This window comes from Phalaenopsis equestris, unplaced genomic scaffold, assembly GCF_001263595.1.
Source record: "Phalaenopsis equestris unplaced genomic scaffold, ASM126359v1 Scaffold001226, whole genome shotgun sequence".
NCBI classification, from domain to species: domain Eukaryota; kingdom Viridiplantae; phylum Streptophyta; class Magnoliopsida; order Asparagales; family Orchidaceae; genus Phalaenopsis; species Phalaenopsis equestris.
The window spans coordinates 877,542-900,215 of NW_018165665.1; the positions used below are offsets into that span (position 1 = coordinate 877,542).

Genomic DNA, 22,674 nt, shown 5'->3' on the forward strand with positions numbered 1-22,674 from the left:
ATATATTGTAACAATTAGTCCAAATCATTATGTCATATAATAGGGAAACTTTAAAAATATGAACATGTAGTGATACAATAGGAATATAGAAGAGGAAATTGTTTTAGCAATAGAGCCTATGTGAGTACAATGATTAAGTACGTTGAAAATCGTTCTCAGATAATAAGCATTTTTTATAACTTACAAGTAAACCAACAGTGTTAAATGGTATAGAGTATTAGGTAACCAATATGTTGCCTGTTGTAAAGTGATAAAATGGTTGGTCAATACAGCATATCTTCCCAAACTTTACATAAAACAATCGCTCTTGGTCTCATTTTACATGAACGATTTTATTCGCCTGTAGAAGCCTTTAATTACAAGTTTTGCAATGTACAACAGAAGATTGGGAACTTTGGGTTCTCAACTGGTATTAATATTTGCTGAATTTACATCGTAAAGATCGGAATTCGTCAACACATTTAGAAATGAAACTACCTATATTTGTTGATGACTGAATAACGTGGCAAAAAAAATTGTCCAATAAGCAGAGATTGAGAAATACATAAAGAAATGAAAAGAAAATTTGTGGCTTCTTCATCTTCATCTTTAGTCACTGCTCCATTGTCATTGACTTGATGCCCGCTTCCAAGTCACTGCCTTGAAGCCGCATTCTGTTTTGTCCATGCAAAACCTGGCTGGAGAAAGTGATTTGCAGCGTGCGGATCCAACATAAACACAAACAAGAAAAAGTGATGTTCAAGCTGCATCAGTAAGAAATCACTCACAAATAGAAGCACAATACACTTGTTATTAGCTTTTGTTTTGTTTTTAGTTGACAACAAATACACTTGTGAGACTCTTTTTCAAGAAAGACTATATATATGTAAATTTATGAACTGGAATTTTTCCTCCTACGAGCTTTCCACTTCTGTTATTACATCTTTTTTTCCAAGACATGAAATTTACTTAATTCCAGTAATTTTTATAATAATTTAATTATTCATCAAATAAGTGCAAACAATGGTTAGCATGATTATCGGTTCTAATGCTCATATAATGAATGATTTTGATCTTATATTTGAAAGCTATAATAATAAAGTCTATATTAAAGGAGAATTTATTCACTCGTAGGATAAGAAAAATCCATAACCAAATAAATGCATAGTCTTGATCATTATATTTTTCTTCTTTGTATATTTATGATATTTTAAAAAAGGCATCTTTGCATTGAAAGAGTATCATTAATTATTGCCCTCTTTTATAAAGCTCATTTTTTTAGTAAACATTATACTCACATTTCACTTCGATGTTACCGCCTATGAATTTTGCAATATAAGAAACATAAAATTTGTTGTCTTAAAAATTTCCTGAAACGTAATTGCCAGTTTACTTACACGCTACTTCTTTTTCTTGGCTTGATACATGAAAATAAGGGATGTTATTTAAAAAAAAAATGGATAAAGATTCATACTGGAAGAATCATTGAAGGAACTGGAGGAGACTGTGGAGCCACATGGCTTCTAGTCTTCCTTCCATTAGCTGCAACGACCGATGGACTATTAGCAGCACTAGTAGCCCAGAAGCTCCTCTTCTTAGCATTTGTCTGAGGAGAAGTGCTACCATGGCTTGGGCTCTTCAAATCCTTTTTCACCATGCTTCCTCTCTTTCCCACACTGCTTTTAACCTTGTCTCCGCCCTCCTTTGCGCCTTCCTTCAGAATCAATTCACGAATTAAATCATCCTTCTGCTTAAGCTGAACAATATGTTCGCTCTTAAGCCTCTCAATCTCAGTTTCTAACTCCTCTACTCTCCTCTGCAACTCTTGTGTTATTTTCTCTGCTGCTGTTTTTCTTTTGGTTGAATCAGGTGTGCTGAAGCAGTTGGCACCACCGAGAATGGATAGTTTGTGCCTACGATGTTTTGCAGATGGCGTGCATGGGAGAGGACAGGGGGCAGGTGGTTGTTGCTGAGGGGAGTTCGATGCCAATGCTTGAGCTTGAGCAGTCATGATCTTCTGCTGGAGGAGCACTGTTTGCTCCCTCAGCTCAATATTTTCCTTTTGTAGCTCAAGCATTAATTTTGCATTTTCAGTTTCAGACTCTGAGATTTGCACTGCTTCCTCACTTGCAGGGCATGCCTGACATGAACATGGACATGCAAAGATAAGTACAAATGCAAAAACGTAGAATATTATGCACAAAATAATTATTATATTCTACATCAAACATGTTGAGAGACTAAAACAAACCTTATTTCTTATTTCTTTCGCTCGATCAGCCCAATGGAGAGTGTTCTGAGTCTCATTAAACGAGATATGGCTGGGGCTGATATTGGCAATCATTACAGTATTGCATGGACCACCCAATGAGTCCTTGAGAAGCTGTGTGAGCTTTGAATTACGGTAAGGGATGTGCTTCTTTCCCTCCACAAGGGCATTGATGCAGCTGCTCAAAGCAAGTAGGGATCTATTGATGTTGGCGCCTTCAATTGACCTTTGGGATCTTTGATCTGTTGCAAGGGCTCTCTCTGAACCAGCAAGATCAATAAGAGACAGCTTCCCTACTCTTGTGACCACATTAACTGAATTTTTGACTTGATATTCTGCGACAACCTTTGTTCAAGTATGAGTTCAGGTTAGACATTTCTATTAAGGACAAGGATCAGTCTGTGTTCCTCGAGAAAGGGAAGGGAAGACGTACTTGAAGTATAGCATGGGATCTTGAAGAGGTCTCATTCACTCTTGTGGGTTCGGTTGTCCGGTTTAGATTTCCTTGCTGCAGCAATTTCATAACCTGAAATAGAAAACAGAATTTGAGAAATGAGAAGCTTTATATTACAATTTTTTGTAGAAATGTGGAAACTGATGGACGGATTTGTCATGAGATTTGAATTACTTCATCTGTTGAATAAGCTCTGTACTGAGTGAGTCCAGCTGCTATGATTCCCTGAAAAATGAGAATATAAGTTTGTTAATAAGGCTCAGAACATTAGCATATAGATGATTTATCAAGGAAAAAAGGCTGTTTAATAAGGCTATGATTCCATTAGTTATTTGAAGAAATCGCTAGCCTGTTTATCTTCTCGTAGGATAAGTGGTCGCCCAGGTGATAGAAGGTCTCTAACTGTCTCATTATACACCTCAAGATAGGAAAGCAGCACAGAGTGCTTTCCATCCAAGCTTTTCTGTTTAATTTTTGAGAAGAGGTCTTTCATGGCCAATGCCATGACCCCAGGATTCTCCATTGTACCCAGCATTGTGTATGTCTTTCCTGCACCTGTTGCCCCGTAGCAAAACACAGAGCCATTCCTGCCTTCAAGAACACTTTCCACGAGCTTTGTGGTTCTGCATATGTGCAGGTAATAAAAGATTAAGATTTTTTATTTTAAAGCAGTTTTCTTAGAAATTATACATTAAAGCATGCAGTCTTAGATTTAGTCTAACATTAATTAGTTAAGAAAACAAATTGGTGTAAAAGTATGTTATTGCTGACTCTCATATATATGATTATACTTTACGTTTAAAATGAATCTGACTATTGATGATGTGTTAGTCAAAATTGATTATTTTTTTATTCACATTCTATCAATAGACGTGAGAAGATGTAAAGTTAATCATCTGTTAGCAGGCCATCTAAGTTGGATACAAGGATAATGAGAGGAAAGCATATTAAACATATAAAATGACCATAAATTTAAGCGTAAGTGGTTTTCTAGGGGAAATAAAATACAAAAAAGGTAGAAGTTAAAAAGCTAAACTTTGTCGTCAAGGATAATTTCATTCTTATAATAAAGTCACCAGCATATGGTCAAATTCTCATTGTATGAGATATTGCACTTACGTGGTAGAGTACACTTCTTGTTGTGAAGTAGACTCTGGGAAAGAGGCATCGAAGCAGAAATGGCGGCCCCGAACTCTCTTGAGCCTGAGATAGTCCGTCTCCGAAGCACAATCAGTTAGATACACATCTCTTTTATTGACAATTCTAACGCAGCTCCTTAAGCCGGTTTCGTCCTCTTTCTTTCCCATTGGCCTTAGCCGGACAAACACCATTATACGACTCCCCATATCTTCGGCCGCCTCGAACTCCTCGTTATTCTTCGTTATCCCCATCAAAACTCTCCCATCCGACATCGAACCCGTTGAAGTCCTTCTCGCCGCAGCTCCGGCGGCTGTAGCCGCTTTCCGTGGCATTGTGCAGGCCGAAACCCCATCAGAGAACTTCGGTTCAAAGTTCTCCTTAGCTTCAATTTTGGGGAACAAAGTGGTCTTTTTCTTTGGAATTCCTGATTCTCCCTCTCTTCTTTTCTTCATCTCTTCTTGCTCTTTCTTTTTGTCTTCACCGAGCTTCTTGCCATCGCAATCGATGAGATCGATGGTTAGTTGATGGCTTGGAGCTAAAGGCTGTTTGTGCTGCTCGTACAATGCGGTAAGGGCTTTCATTTTCTCCTTGAGGCCTTGGTGTGGATTTTTAATAAAAGAACGACGGAGACCCGGCGATCCACACAGTTCGCCGGACTTCCAGCCGGAGAGTTGCGACCGAGTGGAAACCGGCATCTTGACGAGAAACCGCCGAAGAATATGATGCTAAAGCAATGGCTTGCAATGTGAATGATCCCGCATCGATTTGCTAAATCCTCAGAGAAGGAGAGGGATCTGAGTATTAGAAATCCAATTCTAATTCTCAGATCCAAGCTCTTATTTTCGTTGCCGGGGTTCTTGAAATGTTGTTGGCTTTGTGAGGAGCAGTAGCAGGGAAAGCTGATTGTGAGTTTGGTAACGTAGGGTTGTGGGTGATGGACTGGTATTTGTAATTTTGAATTTGGGGAGTTAACGGTCGGGAATTGAGACGATGACCATGAAGGTACCTAACGGTCAAGTACTAAAAAATTGCGAGATCAAGTAATTAAAGAGAAAATCAGATATAATTTCCTCGGATATTTGTGGTAATGAGATCTATTAATTACAGAAAAAAAATCATATATAATCTTCTCGGATATTTTTGGTAATCAATTTCCAGTGGAAAAGGGCAGGTAAAGTCTAAAATAAGCCCACTCGTATTCTCAGAAAGTATTTAAGAATAGGACCAGATATTGTAAATAAGGAAAGGTTTGATTGGTTCAATAATTTTAATATTAAATTTATTAAAACTTAGCACATATAATGGCAAGTTCAAAAAATGTTGTGCTCTACATCCTTTTTCCTCTATTATTTTTAGTAAGGACTCAACAGCTCTCAATCTTAGAGTTGAGCAGTTCAACTGTCAGCTTTAACAAATTAGTCAGATTACATTGAAACAACAATTTTTAAAAGGACTAACTTGATTGAGGACGGATTCACCGTTGGATTTTTCACAATCATAATCTAAATTAAAGAGTTCTCTCGAGATTAGTGCTCTCGAGCACATGTAAGTTCAGCGTGCACTCAGTCTTAATTAATTAAATTTATATTAAAAGTCTTACCCGGTCAATAATAAGAAGCCAATAATATTGATCATGGTTATTAAGGTTATCCCAATGGATCTGAGAAGTGTTAAATCCTTAGTGACATTTGGTTTAACTTGATTGAGGACCGAATGGCGCATTTTAGTTGGAAACAAAGTATCCCGGTACTGTTTTATGAGGTTTTACTTTGAGGTTAATCTGACATAGATTTTAATTTTGCTGGTCTCAAAGCGAATCTAATATATCTGAAGGTCAACTTATTCAGCTTACATTAAAATTTCCTAAAATATTTTTTATTCTGTTAAATTTCTGAGTTGAAGATCCTTGTAGCATAGTTAAAACCTGATGCATGTAGATAGTTCACTTAATTATAGTTTCCTACTTGATTTGGATGGCAAAGTATGTGATGCACTTCTTAAAAAACATAGGCCATTTATTAAAGCTATTAAAATTTTGACAACATAGGAGAAACTTTTTCAAATTATAGATAATTTAATTGAATAGCAAAATAGTAATATCTAATTATTGCCACCAAATCACATGTAAGTACTGACGCAAATTAATATCACAATTTCATTTCCACACAAATCAAAACAAAATTTAACCATTACATTGATACATAAAGTTACACTATGTTTGTTGGGACTCATGCTTCAGATTTAAAAAGTGGAGGGCTGTGTTTAGTAATCGATAGCCAACATAAATTTTTGTATCAAAAATCATGACCAAATTCTTTAAATCACTTTGTAAATGCAAGGGCATCTTTTAGAAGTGGCATGTTGTAGGGTCTAAATATAGTGAAAAATGTGCAAGGATCACAATATCGGGACTAGTTGTAGAGTCAAACAAGCAAGGGTTTCTACACTAGGGCATATGCAAGCAAAAAAATATAGGTATTCTCACAGGTAAATTAATGAAATTGTTGTATATTATAGTTCATATAAACATAAATATCTTATGCATTCAAGAAACTAATTGAGTTTAAGAGAAAGTTAGGGAGATTGATAACATAGGCTCTAAACTTTAGTATTGTTAAATCCAAAAATGTTTTGTAGATTGCATCCAAGGTATATTGTGTGGGATGGATGAGAGTAAGAAAGAGAGAGCAAAAGATTAAAAAAAAATGTGTACAATAACTCCAATCCTAAAGCGGTAAATTCAGTAGTCCTTTATTGAAGAAATGACCCCTTATTTATAGATCATAGGGGTCTCTAATAATGTTACATATCTGTTCCATTTTTAATTGGAATGTTACAAGTCATTATTACACATTTTTATATTTTTAACTTCCTTTAGGACCCCTTAATATCCATAACTAACGTTGACACTATTTCGTATTCATAACTGCTTGAAGAGGGGCATTTAATGACCCACTAGGGTTGTCGTTTGGTCTTCGGATAACCGCTCGGCAGCGAAGAAGACTTTGGTTTGCTGGAAATTTTTCGTTAAGCTGGAAAGTCATCAATTAACCTCCTCAAGAGAATCCTCAATAAAAGCACTCTTATCGTTAGGGTGAACTTGGACTGTCAGGCATAAGGTGTATACCGTAATCTGACGGGAAATTCTCATCAGACAAAAATCCTTCTTAAAGGATTGAAAGGATATTCAATGTGCTGTCCTTTGGCCATCTTTGTGAGGAATCACAAAATCATTTTAGGGAGTGGAGCTGGTTACAAATGAATGTCCCTTCGACTAGGTGCCGCATATTCTTTTGTTCGGCTAAGCTTTTGTTTCGTCAACCAAAAGTTCCTACCGAAGGAAATGATGCTTGGCATTTCTTTCTTTTGTTTACCTTGAAGCAGTCCTTTGTTGTTCATTAAAAGAGAGCCATTGAATTTTCTCGAGATTCATGCGTCCATATTTTGTATGTACATATTTAGTTCTCTAATTTTTTTTTTTACTTTTTGAAAGAGATAGCTGCAATAAGAATAAGGAATTAAATGGAAAATTTGACACATTTTTTGTTTAATAAGTACTTATAATAATTAAGCTCTCTAGATTTTTTGGCATGTGTTCCCATTAAATAAGGCGTGATTAGTATTTCTTCATCACTATTTTTGAATATCTAGCTTTTTAGTCAAAACGAGGAGGCCTTGTAGAAGGGCTTCAAACTTTCAATTGAAAATCTCTACCATCCCGTAAAAGAGAGTATAAAGAAGCCTTAGAGCAGTCGATCAATGATAAAGATGAAACATGTGGATGAGGGCCAACTGGTGAGTAAGAAATTGGAGGGTGAAGGATGGCCAGTCCAATCAAAGAGGTTGGGATAAGGAAGTTGACTGCAAAGAACAAAAGTGGTTAAGCAATTAGTACAAGAGAAAAAAAAAAGTTGAAAGAGAAGGTGTATCCTTCTGACTTGTTTTTACTTCGTGAGATGGGGAGCTAGGCTGACGTGCACATCACTAGTGTAATGGTCCTTATTAAGGATCTGATTCATCAGTGACCAGCTTAACAATTGGTATTAGTTGGTTGATCAGATCCAAATCCAATTGCGTTAAAGTGAACCTCTAATTCATTTGATCAATGAAGAAAATCAAGTGGTTTTCTAACTGTTTGCTCATGAAAGCCTCCACACATCTAAGATGTAGCAAATAATTGGTACCAAAAAAAATATATTTTCTTAAGATGTTATATTTATTCCATTCCACATTTATATATTTTTTTTTTCATCTAAAGGAGACCGAGCACATCATTGACTCCTTAATAATAAATGACGGTCAACCCTCCACTCCAGGGGTAGCTGAGGAACCTTTCATTCCGGTCTAGGGCAGACGTGCACCCGGCCGCCTACCTGACCCTGAGAATTTTGATAGGGATACCGATAGTGGGGTTGACCAGGTTTGCTAGCACGCAATATGGATGAAATGGTGGACTTTTTTTCCTGGTATGATGGTCTTCAAAGGAAGATAGTCATGTCACCCATGATGAAGGAGCTGATGGCCCTTTATGCAGACATGGGGACTCTCCAGGTGGAGATGGTGACTCTTTGGATACAGCTAAAATAATTCCATACGAACGATTTGATTTCTCATTTTCGAGTGAAGGATGAGGGTGTCAAAAAATTTAAGTTTACAGGGATGAGTTTTGTACCAAATTCTTGTGAGTTAGGGTCTAGTGTTGTCTGAAGGGGCTGAAGACCCATCTGCAAAATATTTTATGTCACAAATAAAAATTTAGTTTTTGCATATTTTCACACTGATTTGATATGAATTTCAAAAGAAAGAGGTATAGGTATGAGCCATTTAAACTTCCTTTGATATCCTATATATATGGTTAAGAAAAAAAGGATTTATGCTTTCTCAATTTTTACTTTTCCTTTCATTCAGTTGTTTCTTGTCTCTCCATTTGGTCAGTTTCCTTCTAGCATTTTCATGGCCTCCAAATCTTCTCCATAGCCATTCAACTCCATGTCAGTGACTGAAAGGACAATACTGACATTGTTTGATGCAAGTTTGATAGAAGATACTTTTGTGTAAAACACAAGTGTAATACTTGAGGTGTTTGAGCCAAATGTAAGGGTGACTGACTACTTCTAAGAAGATCTGATCTTCTACTAGAATTAGTTTTGATGAGGACTCCAACTGCCAATCTTCCCAAAAATCTTATTACTACTTAACAAATATGTAGTCATCCTCACATAACTTGATAACGATGATGATGGTTTTCTCCATTTTCTTGAGACCGATGGAGATCTTGTGGTCCCTGGAACTATTTTCCTAGATTTTTTTTTTTTGTTCATAGTGGAATTGAATGGGTTTGTTATTTTCAGCTTGGCTCAAAAATTCTACTTATTCAGTTTAGAAAATAAGATCAAGGATTGGAAGTTTTGATTCCTCCAGAGTGTATACGAGAATTGAGGAATAAAATTTCTAAGTTTAGCATTTTTTGAAAGGGGAAAATACTTAACTAGAAATTTTTGTGTCAAATCTCTCCAAGTTCTAATAGATCCAGATGCTAATGAATTTAACCACATCTTAGCTTTATCCATTAATAAAATATGTAAAATTTTAAGTCTCACGGTATCATTTGATACACCATCATATTTAAATATAGCACATAATTCTAAAAACTTGCAAGATGTAAATTTGGATCCTCATTTGATGTTCCCCGAAATTGTTTATTTTGTACCATTTGTATTATTGCAGGTTTAATTTCAAATGAGTTAGCCGCTACAGCAGGAGTTTGAATAGTTAATTTAATTTAATCTGCTATATAATCCCTTAAAGGTTTTTGTAAATTATGATGTTCATTTTTCAACATTTTGAATTTCAATATTATTTTGTGAAGTGTTTGCATTATGAAGTTTTCCTTGTTTTTGAATTTTTCTTATAGTACAATCTAATTCAGAATCATAGGGCATTAAACCTTCAGATCTCGAACTACGCATACAAATGATAAATATTAGGAAATAAAATAAAACAACAAAATAAAATAGAATTTTTAGGTTATGTGTTTTTGGTTTTTATAATTTTCAATTTTTTTAATTTTGGATTTTTAATTTTTTTGAACTTTTTCGATTTTTACTTTTTAATAAAATTAAAATCTACAATTCAAACAAAATTGTAAATAAAAAAATTTGCCTTCCAAATTAAAAAAAAAAAATTGTTATCTATCCCGACAACAGTGTAAAAAACTTGACCCGACCCGCAATTACCTGTATTTTTAATATCCAAAATTTTGTCAAAAAGTTGACCCAATATATTTAGCGGCTAGTGTAAATTAATGAAATGATATGGAAAATAAATAATAAAATTTCACATCAGAGGTACTACGGAAGTATACGTATCGTTCTAAGTAATATGAAATTTTTCTTAAAAATCCCACTATTGATCCCACGGTGATAGTTGAACTATTTAAATTGGCTTGTTAAACTCAAAAGAAAATTATATTTAATTTGCAGATTTAAATAAAAACAAAATGATAACAACAGTAAAGACTAAAAGTAATTCTAAAGAGTTTTAATAATAAAAGCAGATAGAAATAATTATATTTAACAGTTTAATAAAAGTAATTCTAAAGAGTTTGAATAATATGTAATGATCTTTCCCCTTGCAATGAGATATTAATCTATGTAGGATTAAATGACTAAAAATATGATGATGTATTAAGACAAATAGGAGCATTTCTATTCTTTAACCTCTCCCGGTGATAGTAAAGAACATTGGCTAATTTAGAATTTTTCCCCAGCTTGTGTAGTAGTGCTGGGTAGATTATGGCCTCTCACCTCCAGATTACACATTGTGCCCTCTCTATAGGACCTACTAGGGACCCTTACGATCCAAACTCTAAATCGAATTTAAAAAAGAATCTAGTCTGTCATTCTATAAACATCAAAACTTATCTCTCTATCTATTTGCACTCTCCCTTAGGTGATCGCAACGACCTGCCCAGAATAAAGTGTGACAGTCACTCGTTTGGTGAAATCATAGCTCTCTCATCTCTTTATGTTTCTCAATAGATTTTAACCTCACAAGTGGCCAATTTGTAAAGTTAAAAAAGAATCGATGAAAATTTCATCACAATTTTTTAAAAAAGCAAAAAGAAATCTTTAAATCAATCTCATCCCACAAGATTAGTTCCTAAGAGCAAGGAGAATAAAAGAGAACTATTCAGAATTCATGGAGAATAAAATAAAATAACAAATTTGTATTGAAATCCAAGTCTTAGAAACAAAAACTTAAACATAAATACAAAGTACCTTATGTCTTCCTCCTAACGCAAATTCTGGGGTCTCCTTGAAAAATTCTCCAAACTCTTACTCTTACAACACAAAACACACTTAAACACAAAAGTGCGACTTCCTAAAGCCACAAAAGTGGGAGTGCGACTTCCTAAAGCCTTCAAATGCTGCCAAAAAGTCCTCTTTTTCATCCAGTTTTCATCCATATTAATATATCTCTGAAAATAACCAAAGGTTGCTTAAAACACCCCTTCAAAATTTGACCAAACTCAATGGATCTTCTAGAAGGGAAGCTGCAGGTAATATAGCGCCAGTCTGGGCATTATAGCTCCCTCTGCACGCGTCTGTGGCACTTTAGAGCCAGGAGGCGACGCTATGGCGCCATACAATTTATAACATTTTTGCTCTTTTTTCCCTCATCTTCTACAAATGTCCATTCCATGTACCTGAAACTAAAAACATAAAAAATATCTTCCTTTAAAGTGAAATATCAATAAAAATATACACAAAACAATCATAAAATATGCATTAAAAATATGTTATTTTAAGGTGGATCAAGGACCTATGCATAAAATGTGATTTCACTTAAAATATTTCTAAGGAAGTAAACTTAGGATCAATCCTAAGCTTAATTTCAGAAAGTATTAGTAAAATTATTTTTTTAGAATTCATAAATTTTGAAATTAAAATTTTTCTAAGAATCGAATGTTTGGAAAATTTTAAATTATTTTTGAATTAAATAGAAGCCCAACATTCTTAAGTTTAATACTAATTATTCTAATACCTTAGATATCATATAATTTACTGAAAATTCTTGTAATTTGGACAATAACATTTCTAGAACTAAATTTTAGATCATCTTAGAGAAGCCCACTAACATAAATCAACATATTTTTAAAGTTGTAGTGTTACTTGAGGACAATTAAACAAAGTTGTAGTGTTACTTGAGGACAATTAAAGTTTAAGTTTGGGGGAATTGACATGCCTAAAATTACCTACTTTTTTATATACATTTTATGCTCATTTTAATTGATATTGCAATTTAAATGAATGTATTTCGTATGTTATTAGTTCCAGGTTCAAGAAATAGAGTTTTGTAGAAAATGGAGCAAAAATTATGCAATTGAGAGTTAAATCGAGCAAGGAAAAAAATTCTAATGTGGTGCATTTCGATATGTCTTTCTATGCTTGATCTCTTTTACATTTATCACATATTTTTGTATAAAATTACAATTAAAAAATGTTATTTTCATATTTATCTTGTAGGTATAACACATGAAGTAAATTGGAGCTAAAATGGGACGAAATAGAGCGAAATGGAGGTGCTGCCAGCGCCAGTCTCGCCTGATTTTGGCATCATAGTGCCACATTTTTTTTGTTGTAAAATGAGGATATGAATTACTTGAATAAATTTTCTTCTTAGCCTGAATAAATTTTCTTCTTAGATCAAATCCCTTCTATTTCTTATATTTGGAGTGTTCAATAAATGCAAATATTCAAAGTAAATATATACCATCCAAATATTTAGTGGTTATTGATGTATCATGTTAATCTTAGATAGATCTTTATAGTTCAGGCCAATTAGCTAGTAGATGAGGTTAAAATCTTTGAAAACAATAAATAAGCCAATAGAAAGTCAGACCAAAACTCATCGAGTTTTGAAAATCTTTCGATCGCCATTTTTCTTTAATTCTTAATATTTTTCGATATAATTTCTATTTATTATTGTTTTTTGCCTTGAAAATGCTACCTTTTTTGCTGGTGTTTTAAGTATGGCCTATTTTATGTATGACAGGAAACACTATATCCATATATAATCCTATGCTTGGAATAAGCCTAACATTTCGGCCAAAACATCTTCCTACTTTCAATTCTCTGTTTCTCTACACCACATCATCTTTAAGCTCCATCATAAGGTATCATCTTGACCTCCGCAAGCCCAAAGAAGCTCTTCCCCTTGTTTTGAAATGGCAGAAGCAAGCTGTCACACCCGACAAATTCACAATCCCATCACTTCTCAAGCTCTCTTCAGCTCTTGGAGAACCTCTCCTCAATGGAGAGCAGTTCCATGGCTTTGCACTGAAATCAGGCCATATCCATGACCTCTTCGTTAGCACTGGTCTAGTGGAGCTGTACTTCAGAAATGGACAATTGAAGTCACCACGCCAGTTGTTTGATGAAATGCCTGAAAATGATGTTGTCTTGTTCACTGCCATGATTTCTGGCTTCGCTCAAAACCGGGTTGGACATCAAGCTCTGGAATTCTTCTCAGCAATGCTGGAAGAGGGGAAAATTCCCAATAGGATTACTTTCTCAGCCGCATTATCTGCCTCTTCTCAACTTAAGCAGATTTCACTTGGCAAAGTTCTTCATGGTTACTCTCTCAGAAGTGGGATGATGGATAAGGCGGATGTCATACTTCAAACTTCATTCCTAGACATGTATGCCAAGGCTGGAAATATATGCTATACAAGGAGAATCTTTGATGAAATGGATGATAGAAACATGGTTTCATGGAATATCATCATGGATGCATACTTTTCGGCTGGTGCCTTTGAGGAAGCAATCGACTTGTTTCAAAAAATGGTAATAGCTTGTCCACAGTATCCGCGATCTACCATGCTTAACTTAGTTCTGCAAATTTGTGGGATTTCCACAGACCTAAGAAAGGGAAAGGAAGTCCACGGCTACGTTCTCAAATGTAGCAGTGAAATGTTTGGTGCAGAGAGTCTTTTAGAGTGTAATTCTATTGTTGACATGTATATGAAGACTGGAAACCTGGAATCTGCCATATTAGTTTTTGAGAGAATGTCAGAGAGGAATGTGGTAACCTGGACAACAATGATTTCGGGATGTGGGATCCATGGCTTAAGTAGAAAAGCACTCGAAGCATTTGATGAGATGAAGGAATCAGGAGTTCTACCAGATGGAATAACCTTTATCGCCATACTCTCAGCTTGCAGCCATGGTGGACTGGTTGATGAAGGTCGAAAGCTCTTTCATTCAATGAAAAGTTACTATAACATCATTCCTGAGATGAAACACTATGTCTGCATGGTGGATTTGTATGGAAGGGCAGGAAATCTGAATGAAGCATTTGATTTTGTTAGAGAAATGCCGCTTGAGCCATCCAAGTTAATATGGGGTTCACTTCTTTCTTCATGCAAGAAGCACAAGAACCTGGGGTTAGGAGAACTAGCCTTTAAAAGAGCCATCTTTTTTGATAAATTTGATGTTGGAAATTATATGTTGCTATGTAGAATCTATGCCGACGCAGATCGGTGGGAGGATTTTGCAAGAGTTAGATTGCTAATGAAGGAGATAGGAGTAAAAGCTAGCGTTGCATTTAGCTGGGTGGAAATAAGAGGAAGAGTTTACAGATTCACAGTAAATGATTGCTCGAACCCAATTTCAGGAAAGATTTATCATTTCTTGCAGAATCTAGTTGTACTCATGGAGAAGTATGGTTTTGCATCCGAACCTTCAAATGTTGCTCATAATTACACCGAGGAGCAGAAAGTCAGAGATTTGTGTGGTCATACTGAGAAGCTTGCGCTGGCCTTCTCATTGATGTGCTTTGGAGATAAGAAAATTGTGAGGATTGGAAAGAATCTTAGGGTGTGCGGTGATTGTCATGAAGTTTTCAAATTTGTGTCGAGGATTTTTGAAAGAGAAATTGTTCTCAAAGATCTGAATCGGTATCATAAGTTCAAGCAAGGCTGCTGCTCTTGCAATGATTTTTGGTAAATTCCAGCAAGTGTTGACATAATTATGTGAGGAGAATTGTAATTTTTTTCTTCTGAAGTTTGTGTTTTATTTTATTTTTTTTTGTGTGAAAAAGTTCAGTCTTTGGATCAAGCTCCTGAATTTTCCGGAATATATATAACCTTGAAAAAGTATACAAGAATTCACTTTTTAACATCTATTGTTTTTCTGCTATCAACTAAATATAACTATTATTGGAGTATGAAGGTTTCTAGGGAAATTTAAATGTGGGAATAAACCAAAAATTGTCAGCACGAATCTCGAGGAGATCAAACATTTCAAAGTACACTACCAACATTTGGAATTCCATGACAATGATCACGAATCATGTTAGACCAAATTGGTCGGTTGTTTACATGGCCCGTCAAGTTGGCTGACCAACCAAACCAGCTAAAGCGACCGACCCAAAGACCCGCTGCTCGGAAAGCTTAGGCATGCAAAAAGGTGTTGATATCGATTATGGATATGGAAAGGAGCCAGTGTTAGTTATGATTAAGAAAAGATAGCAAAGAGGCAATAATGCATTTTAATGCTCCTATTAAAGCAAGGGCAAGTATATAAGAACAATAATAATGTGTAACACACTTATTTAAGTAGGGGCTAACATGTAATTTTACCAAGGGCCTCCTATGTCTACATATAGAAATCATTTTACGAATAAAAAAAGGTGAATATTTTTTGTATTAACTGTTCATCCTGCACTCTATCCTCTCTTTCTCCCCACCCTTCCTCACACTATATCTCTCGAGGTGTGTTCCACAATACAATTTTAGATTCAACATTTGATATGGTGACGCGGAGAGCAAGGACATGCCCTAGACAAAAGTATAGCACACTGCCAAGAAGATGAAACTCAACTTAGAGACACTGCATCCATAGAGTGCACCAGAGAATTTGTGCAATAATAGGTCCAAGAGTTAAAAGATCATATGATGGTTCAAGTGAGCGCCATCTGAGATGCAATAACTCGGAGAGAGGAGCAACAACCTTTCTTATCAGTGGAGCCTCACAAGAAACCAAATCTCCTCAAGGAGCATTCCCGAGAGGAACCTCCAGCGCCTAGTGGGCGAAGAGCTGCCAGACACCCGAATGGCAAAAAGACCTCCAACACATTGATATTGTTGGGTCCATGCTGATGGAAGGGCATCGGTTCACGCATGCAGAAGCACACTGACAGCAACAACCAGAGAATGTTTTCTCTCAATAGATCCTTGAGACCAAGCCTCCAGAGAAGTTTAAAATCCTCACCTCAATTCTTATAATGGTCAGACTGATCCAATCTACCATGTAGTTGCCATTGAGTCGACAGTATGTATGTTGAAGATCACAAATGCTATAAAGTGTTAGTTTTTCCTTACCACACTGAGGGAGTCGGACTTCAAATGGTTCAATGGCTTGTCGATGGGAGTGATTCACTTCTTTGCCGATTTCAAGAAGTTGTTCGTGATCCACTTTGCCAGCGCTCAAAAACCTCTAAAAAAGTCGCAAGCCTTTTTCCCGATCAGGCAAGGAGAGAACGAGAGCCTTCATTCTTAAATCACTTATTTCCAGAAGGAGATGTTGGAGGTGCAGAATCTCCAACTGCTGATTGTGATAACTGCCTTGATGCAAGAAGTTAGAATAGAGCGGTACAAATATGGCTTAAGATTGTGAGATTCAAACTATTTAGCAAAGTTGTTGGAGATGGCCAAGAACCATATTGTCGCAAAAGGAATGTGTTACCAATTCCTCCCATCTCTGAGTTGATACTTTTGATTACGTTTGAAGAAGAGGACCTCACAAGATGACGGACAAAATCAAAAGACAGGCAAAATCCTTTCGGTCGCTCCCACTATGAGAATGATTAGCATACTCGAAACCACAATGGAGCCAAGAATAATAGAGCTCAGACTCGATGCTTTGACCAGTGACTCGCTTACTATAATAAGAAGATGCACTACAAAGCACATAGGTTGACTCCTCTTAGATTCATGGTGACCTAACTGTTGGAGTTCGTCCAAAATAAGAAGCATTTTAAGAAGTCACCATCAATAAGAACCATAGTTTTTATCAGAAACCCCATAAGTACTATGATTACCATCGAGACCAGCCATGATACGGAGGAATGTTGTCACCTTTGTTTATTAGTCAAGGACCTAATCAGATTGGAAAAACTCAAGGAGTTTATCACTATTAGAGAAACCACCCAAAAATAGGGCAAAGCTCTAGTAGAGCAGTCCTTATATGAAATTATCCGCGCAAATGCTATAAAATTCACTGAGATAGTTCCAACCAACTCGAGGTAGGTAGAGAATGTTTTCATCGGGCCAGTCAAAAGAGGCTTCGATTTGGAGAGGTATTCATAGTTGCTTTCGCCAAGAAGCACAATTATCCCCCTCCCCATTGTCTTTACCGAGGTGAATTTGCCTTTGAAGGGAATCCTTATAATAATGTCATCGTGATTAGTGCTTTGATCAATTACTACTAAGTAAGTAGTATCGTCGTCAACAATGCAAGTTTTGTAAACATCCTGTTCAAAATTATGTTAAATAAGAGTGTGCTCAAAATCGACCGATTGACAGAGTCGACCATCCCACTCTTCGGTTTCTCTAGTAAGAGGAAGGAAGCTCTGGGAATTATCACTCTAGGGGTATTCTGGGGTGAAGTTAATAAATATTTTACAAATATGAAAGAAGTCTTGGCGGTTAGCCCTCACCAACGTATAACTCCATCTTCGGTCATCCTTTATTGAACAGTTACCGAGCGACAACCTCCTCATATGATGTAATGGTAAAGTTCTAGTGACGAGGTGATCATCATAGTTTGAGGGAACCTAGAACAATCACGCAGTTGTTACCTTCAAGTTATCATCAGTGTGGAGCAGGATCTAGTCGACATCTGGAATTGACAGTAAGGGGGTCTGAAGACCAACGAGACTACCCTTAAATGTTCTGCATATGCGGAAGAGGCTAATAAAATTTTTATAATAAGAAAAAACTTGTATGCAGGGTATAAAAGCTTCTTGATCCAAACTCTCAACAAGTATTGTGAAGTTTTTGTCTGGATAACAACAAAAAATTTTGAAATATTGATTGACATCACCTACAATGTATTGAACATCAATCCGACCGCCCGACCTATGAAGTAAAAATTTTGGTCATCAATTGAGCTCTGGTCAGACCAATTTGGGAGGAGGTGCTGAAGTTGATGGAGGCTAGTTACATCTGGGGGATCTAGTACCCAACTTAGGTCACAAATATTACGTTGGTATAGAAGGAATACAAAAAATGGAGAATAACTGTGGATTTTACGAATCTGAATATTGTTTGCCCAAAAGATAGGTAGCCCCTACCGAAGATTGATACATTCATTGACATAACAGTCAGCTACGTAGTGATGAGCTTCCTTGATGCCTTATCCAGCTATCACCAAATAAATATACAATGATACACAAAAAATGTGCAATTTTTTGTATACATTTTATGCTTAAATTTGGTGATATTGTACTTTAAAGAAGACTATTTTCATGTTTTGTTGCAAGTATATTGATTTTACACATTTGGAGCAAAAATGAATAAATTTGGAGTCAAAATGTAGTTTTTCCGCATACTGGTGCTAGAGGCGCCATTTCACAGATTTTGGAGAGGAGCACGAGACTCTAGTAAACAGGCGCTAGAGGCCCCAGAGGCCCCAGAGACAAATTTAAACAAATTAATGGTCGTTATTAACTATTTTTGAGATGTTCTAGATGGCTCCAAGTAATTCAAACGCCCCATGGAGGGGTTTAATATATCTAGACACTTGAGAAAGGCTCTTGAATGAAGAGATGTATCTCTTAGTTGAAGGGATTTGTCTCTTGATGTGAAGGGGTGTGCCTCTTCAGAGAAAGGAAGGAATTTTTGAATTTCCTTAGAATAGAGGCTAGCGCGACTCATAAGAAGTCTAGGAGGTCTTTGAGTGTGTGGCATGTGGAGTCTTTACAGGATAGTATAGATTTAGGTTTTAGAGAAGATTTTCTTCTAGAGATTGTAAGAGGAGAGAGAAGATGAGAGATTTCTTCTTCATTTCATTTCTAAGAAAGAATTGAGTGTGATTGTAAAGAGAGAAAATGCTTCAAGGGAACTTCAAGGGATTTGTTTGAGAAGGAGTGTAAGATAAGTTGCGTTCTATCCTTTTTTATTTTAGATCCATATTTTGTTGTATCTTTCTCATGAATTCTGAGTAGTCTTCTTTGTCCTTCTCCCTACAATGAGCTATGGTTTCGTGAAGAATTAATATTGTTGTGCAAGGTTTTAAATGTCAATAAATTGAGATGATTCAAACTCTGATCTTCATTTGCTTTTTGATCTGGCCAATTAAAATGTTAAAATTTATTGAAAAACATAAAATTCGACAGGGCTATGCTTTCTACAACAAGGTAAGAGTCACATTCAATTTCATGGTTGAGAATGTAGTCCATGGGGTTAAGTGCATATAAATAAAGTAATATATTTTGATGGACATAGAATTGGAGATTTTAGGGTGGCAGACCAAACTCCCCAATGTGGTCTAGTTTCTTGTAATCTTAGGCGAAATTATTAGCCCTCAAGAGAGGGAAAAGTGAAAGCTCTAGAGTAGACGCAAGTATCCTCTCAACCTAACCATGAATTTAGAGACCAAATTCTCGATTAATCAATATTCTTTATGCACTCAACATATCGTAAAGAATATGATTGTTCCTATTTGACACAATATAATTTTATATAATTTTAAATGATTTAAATTACCTCACTAACCATAAACTCATTGTAAAGAGGAATGATGCTTTCTTAATTTTGAACTTTTCATTACAAAACTTTGTTTAGTTGAAGTAAGTTTAACTTTGAAGTTTAGAAGTTAGCTTAGTTAACTTAGTTCTTTTAGCTACATTTCATTTAACATAAATTAAACTTACTTTAGATTTACTTTTCTTACATAAGTTTTTATAGTTTGAATATTGTGTTTTACATTATAACCATAAGAATTTTCATCTCCTTGTGGGATCGATACTTAGGACTCAATTAGAGCTCTTTATTACTTGTATTACTTGAGCGAATTACTTGAGCGATACGTATACTTAAGTAATTATTATGATTGACAGCTTAAAGATTTTAAAAAATAAAACTATTTATACTTGAGTGATTTTTATTGTGTTTGATCTGCATATTTACTACTTGTGGTGTCGTGTGTGTGTTGCAGTATTGAAAGGTATTTACAACGCATACATAAAATCCCCTATCATGCACCTGGTCGATGTCAAGATGAAAGTTTTCATAACCATTGAGGGTGTGTACTGCTTTAATGTAATACCCTTTGGGCTCAAGAATATTAGGTTCACGTACTAGTGTCTTATGGATATATTGTTCTCGGATTAGAAACCAAAAAAGCTTGAAGTGTATGTAGATGATGTGTTATTTAAGAATCAGTTAGTTGAAAAAACAATTAGTTATTTATGAAAAAAATTTCAAACCCTTAAGAAATATAACATGAAACTTAATCCACAAAAATACACTTTTGGGGCATCAGCAGAGAAACTCTTTATTTATTGTTTAACTCCCTAAGGCATAAAAGCTAATCAGGGATCTCCAATTTTGTTTGGTCGACTACCTTTATGACCAAGTAGACTTAGGGTCTTAATAGGTTTGAATGATAGATTTGTGACATCTTGACTCAGCTATCTCTAACTGATTAAGATTACTCTACCCTTTCTTTGTTGTACCAACGTTGAACCGTGTTGGTCCTTTAATGCCTCGTTAATGTCATCTCATAAGCCTCAATCGCGGATAGGTCACCGCTCATTTGGGATGCGATGATTCATCCTTTACCCTTATGGACGGATGAGGCTTTTGAAGCATAGTGTGGACCCTACAGAATGACTCGATTATTTCATAGGTCACTGATAAGCCACCATCCATATGGGATTGTGAGAGACATGCTCTCTGCCCATATGGATTACCACAAGCTTTGAAGGCAATAGGACTATTCTTGTGAGATAATCATCATTTGTGACACCCATTACTAGTCATTATACAAGTGTAAGTAAGATTATTTTAATTGAGAGTTTTCTAGGGAATCCCTCTAGATATAATTAACCAAAGGAATACATCCCTTTGAGAGTTACACTTGACCCCTGAACAAGCACACACACTTGAAGCTCTTATTGTGGGATGCTTTTGTAGGGTCTTTTTCACAAATATGTTTTCTAAGGCATTTTTTATTTGATCTTATTTGGATGTATGCTTTTGGGCTATCATGCAAAGTTTGTTTTATGGAATTTCTCCTTGTTCTTTCTCTTGTTATTCATCCTTGTATGTCGTTACTTCTGATTTCTCTCTTCTCTGAAACATTTTTATGATTTGGAAGAGAGATTTACTTAGAAAAGAGAATCATACAACAATATACAAGCTGACGACTTCTTTAGAAAAAAGAGAGAAAAAGAGCTAAACCAGTGTCATCCCCTCAAAGCACCAAAGAAATATAAAGACTAACCGACTGAATTGCAAAACTCAGTTATTTTATTCTGAGGTTGGGTGAAAAATGAGTAGCATTTGTTGGAACCGTTAGGAAAACCCAATGTTTTGAGTGCACTTTCAAATGCAAGGAAGTGTTCAAAATTTGAAGGATTCCTTTGCATCACCCCCACTACTCCAAAATTTGAATCCAACAAAGGAACTATCATTATATCTTAGAGTCCAATAAGAACTGTGAGCTTGGTTCTTGTTAAAGAAAAGGTGAGAAAACAATTTTTAGTCTCTTACACAAGTCAAGTAATCAACAGTGTCGAAACCAGAAAATTGATTATTTTTACACATAGGCTAGTACCATATTTCAATATGCATCTAATCCAGATCATCATAGATTATCCGTTGAAGTCTGTGCTCATGCAGTTGGAGTACTCGGTTCAACTGCTAAAGTGGGTAGTGGAGCTCAGTGAAAATGTTATCACTTATATCCCCAAAAGACCAGCAAATTCTAGGCGATTGCTGACTTCCTAGATGATTTTTCCATGATGGGAGAATCAAATGTAGGAAAGTTTCCAAGCAAAAGAAAGTGCATCTTATACATCAACGGGGCCTCCAAAGAGACATCCGTTGAGTAGCCCAATTGGGGAACACCTTTACCAATCAATTTTGATAGAGTTTGAAGTCAAAAATAACCAAGTGGAGTATGAGTCATTGATTGTCATGCTATGCCTGTCTTATAAAATAAACACACGAGAGATACTAGAAAAGTTGGACGCTTTGCTGGCCATAAACAAGGTATACGGAGAATTCAAGACCAGGGAGAAACTAATGGCAACATACCACACTAAGGCAAAGCAAGAGATCAAGAGATTCAAAAACTTTTGCATTGAGCATGTAGGGCAAGGGGAGAATCACGTCGTTGAAATCTTGTCCAAACACAACAATTTGGTTAGGACGCCATAGAGGCGTAGCCGACCAGAAATCAAGGAACCAAAACCAATTAAAATCTTAGCCCAAGGAATGTAGAGCTGCATGGATCCTTACATCCTCTATATAAAAACCAAAAAAATATTAGAAGATATTAAAGATCCAAAGAATTTCAAAATCAAGATTGTGTTAGAATTGATGATCAAAGTAAAGCTCTTCAATACATTAGTTACTTCGGTATACCTGAGATGCTTGAGATAGATGAAGTTCAAGTCGTGCTTCGAGATGTCTACTCTTAAGAGTGCGGCAGTCACTCTGGGGGAAAAATATTAGTCTATTAGGTGCAACTACAGGGGTAATTTTGTCTTACCCTTCTGAAAGATGCGAAGGAATTTTGGAGGAGATGCAAGCAACATA

General features: G+C 35.8%; 2 protein-coding genes across 3 annotated transcripts; one reads left to right on the forward strand and one right to left on the reverse strand.

The window, feature by feature from the left end:
• Positions 1-316: 316 nt before the first annotated feature.
• Positions 317-4,740, reverse strand: LOC110033579 (kinesin-like protein KIN-8A). Of its 2 annotated transcripts, none has more exons than XM_020737614.1 (7): positions 3,822-4,740; positions 3,052-3,325; positions 2,877-2,927; positions 2,682-2,774; positions 2,231-2,593; positions 1,454-2,119; positions 317-673 (listed from the first exon to the last, which is right to left on the reverse strand). In XM_020737614.1, exons 1-7 carry the CDS (start codon positions 4,535-4,537, stop codon positions 593-595), a joined length of 2,244 nt encoding a protein of 747 aa, XP_020593273.1. In that variant the 5' UTR covers positions 4,538-4,740; the 3' UTR covers positions 317-592. The 2 variants fall into 2 exon arrangements, with proteins under 2 accessions (XP_020593273.1, XP_020593274.1); XM_020737615.1 differs by having other exon boundaries at positions 573-677.
• An 8,185-nt stretch (positions 4,741-12,925) lies between these two features.
• LOC110033571 (pentatricopeptide repeat-containing protein At3g26782, mitochondrial-like) lies at positions 12,926-14,851 on the forward strand. Its single transcript, XM_020737604.1, has one exon. It carries the CDS (start codon positions 12,926-12,928, stop codon positions 14,849-14,851), a length of 1,926 nt encoding a protein of 641 aa, XP_020593263.1.
• Positions 14,852-22,674: the final 7,823 nt, after the last annotated feature.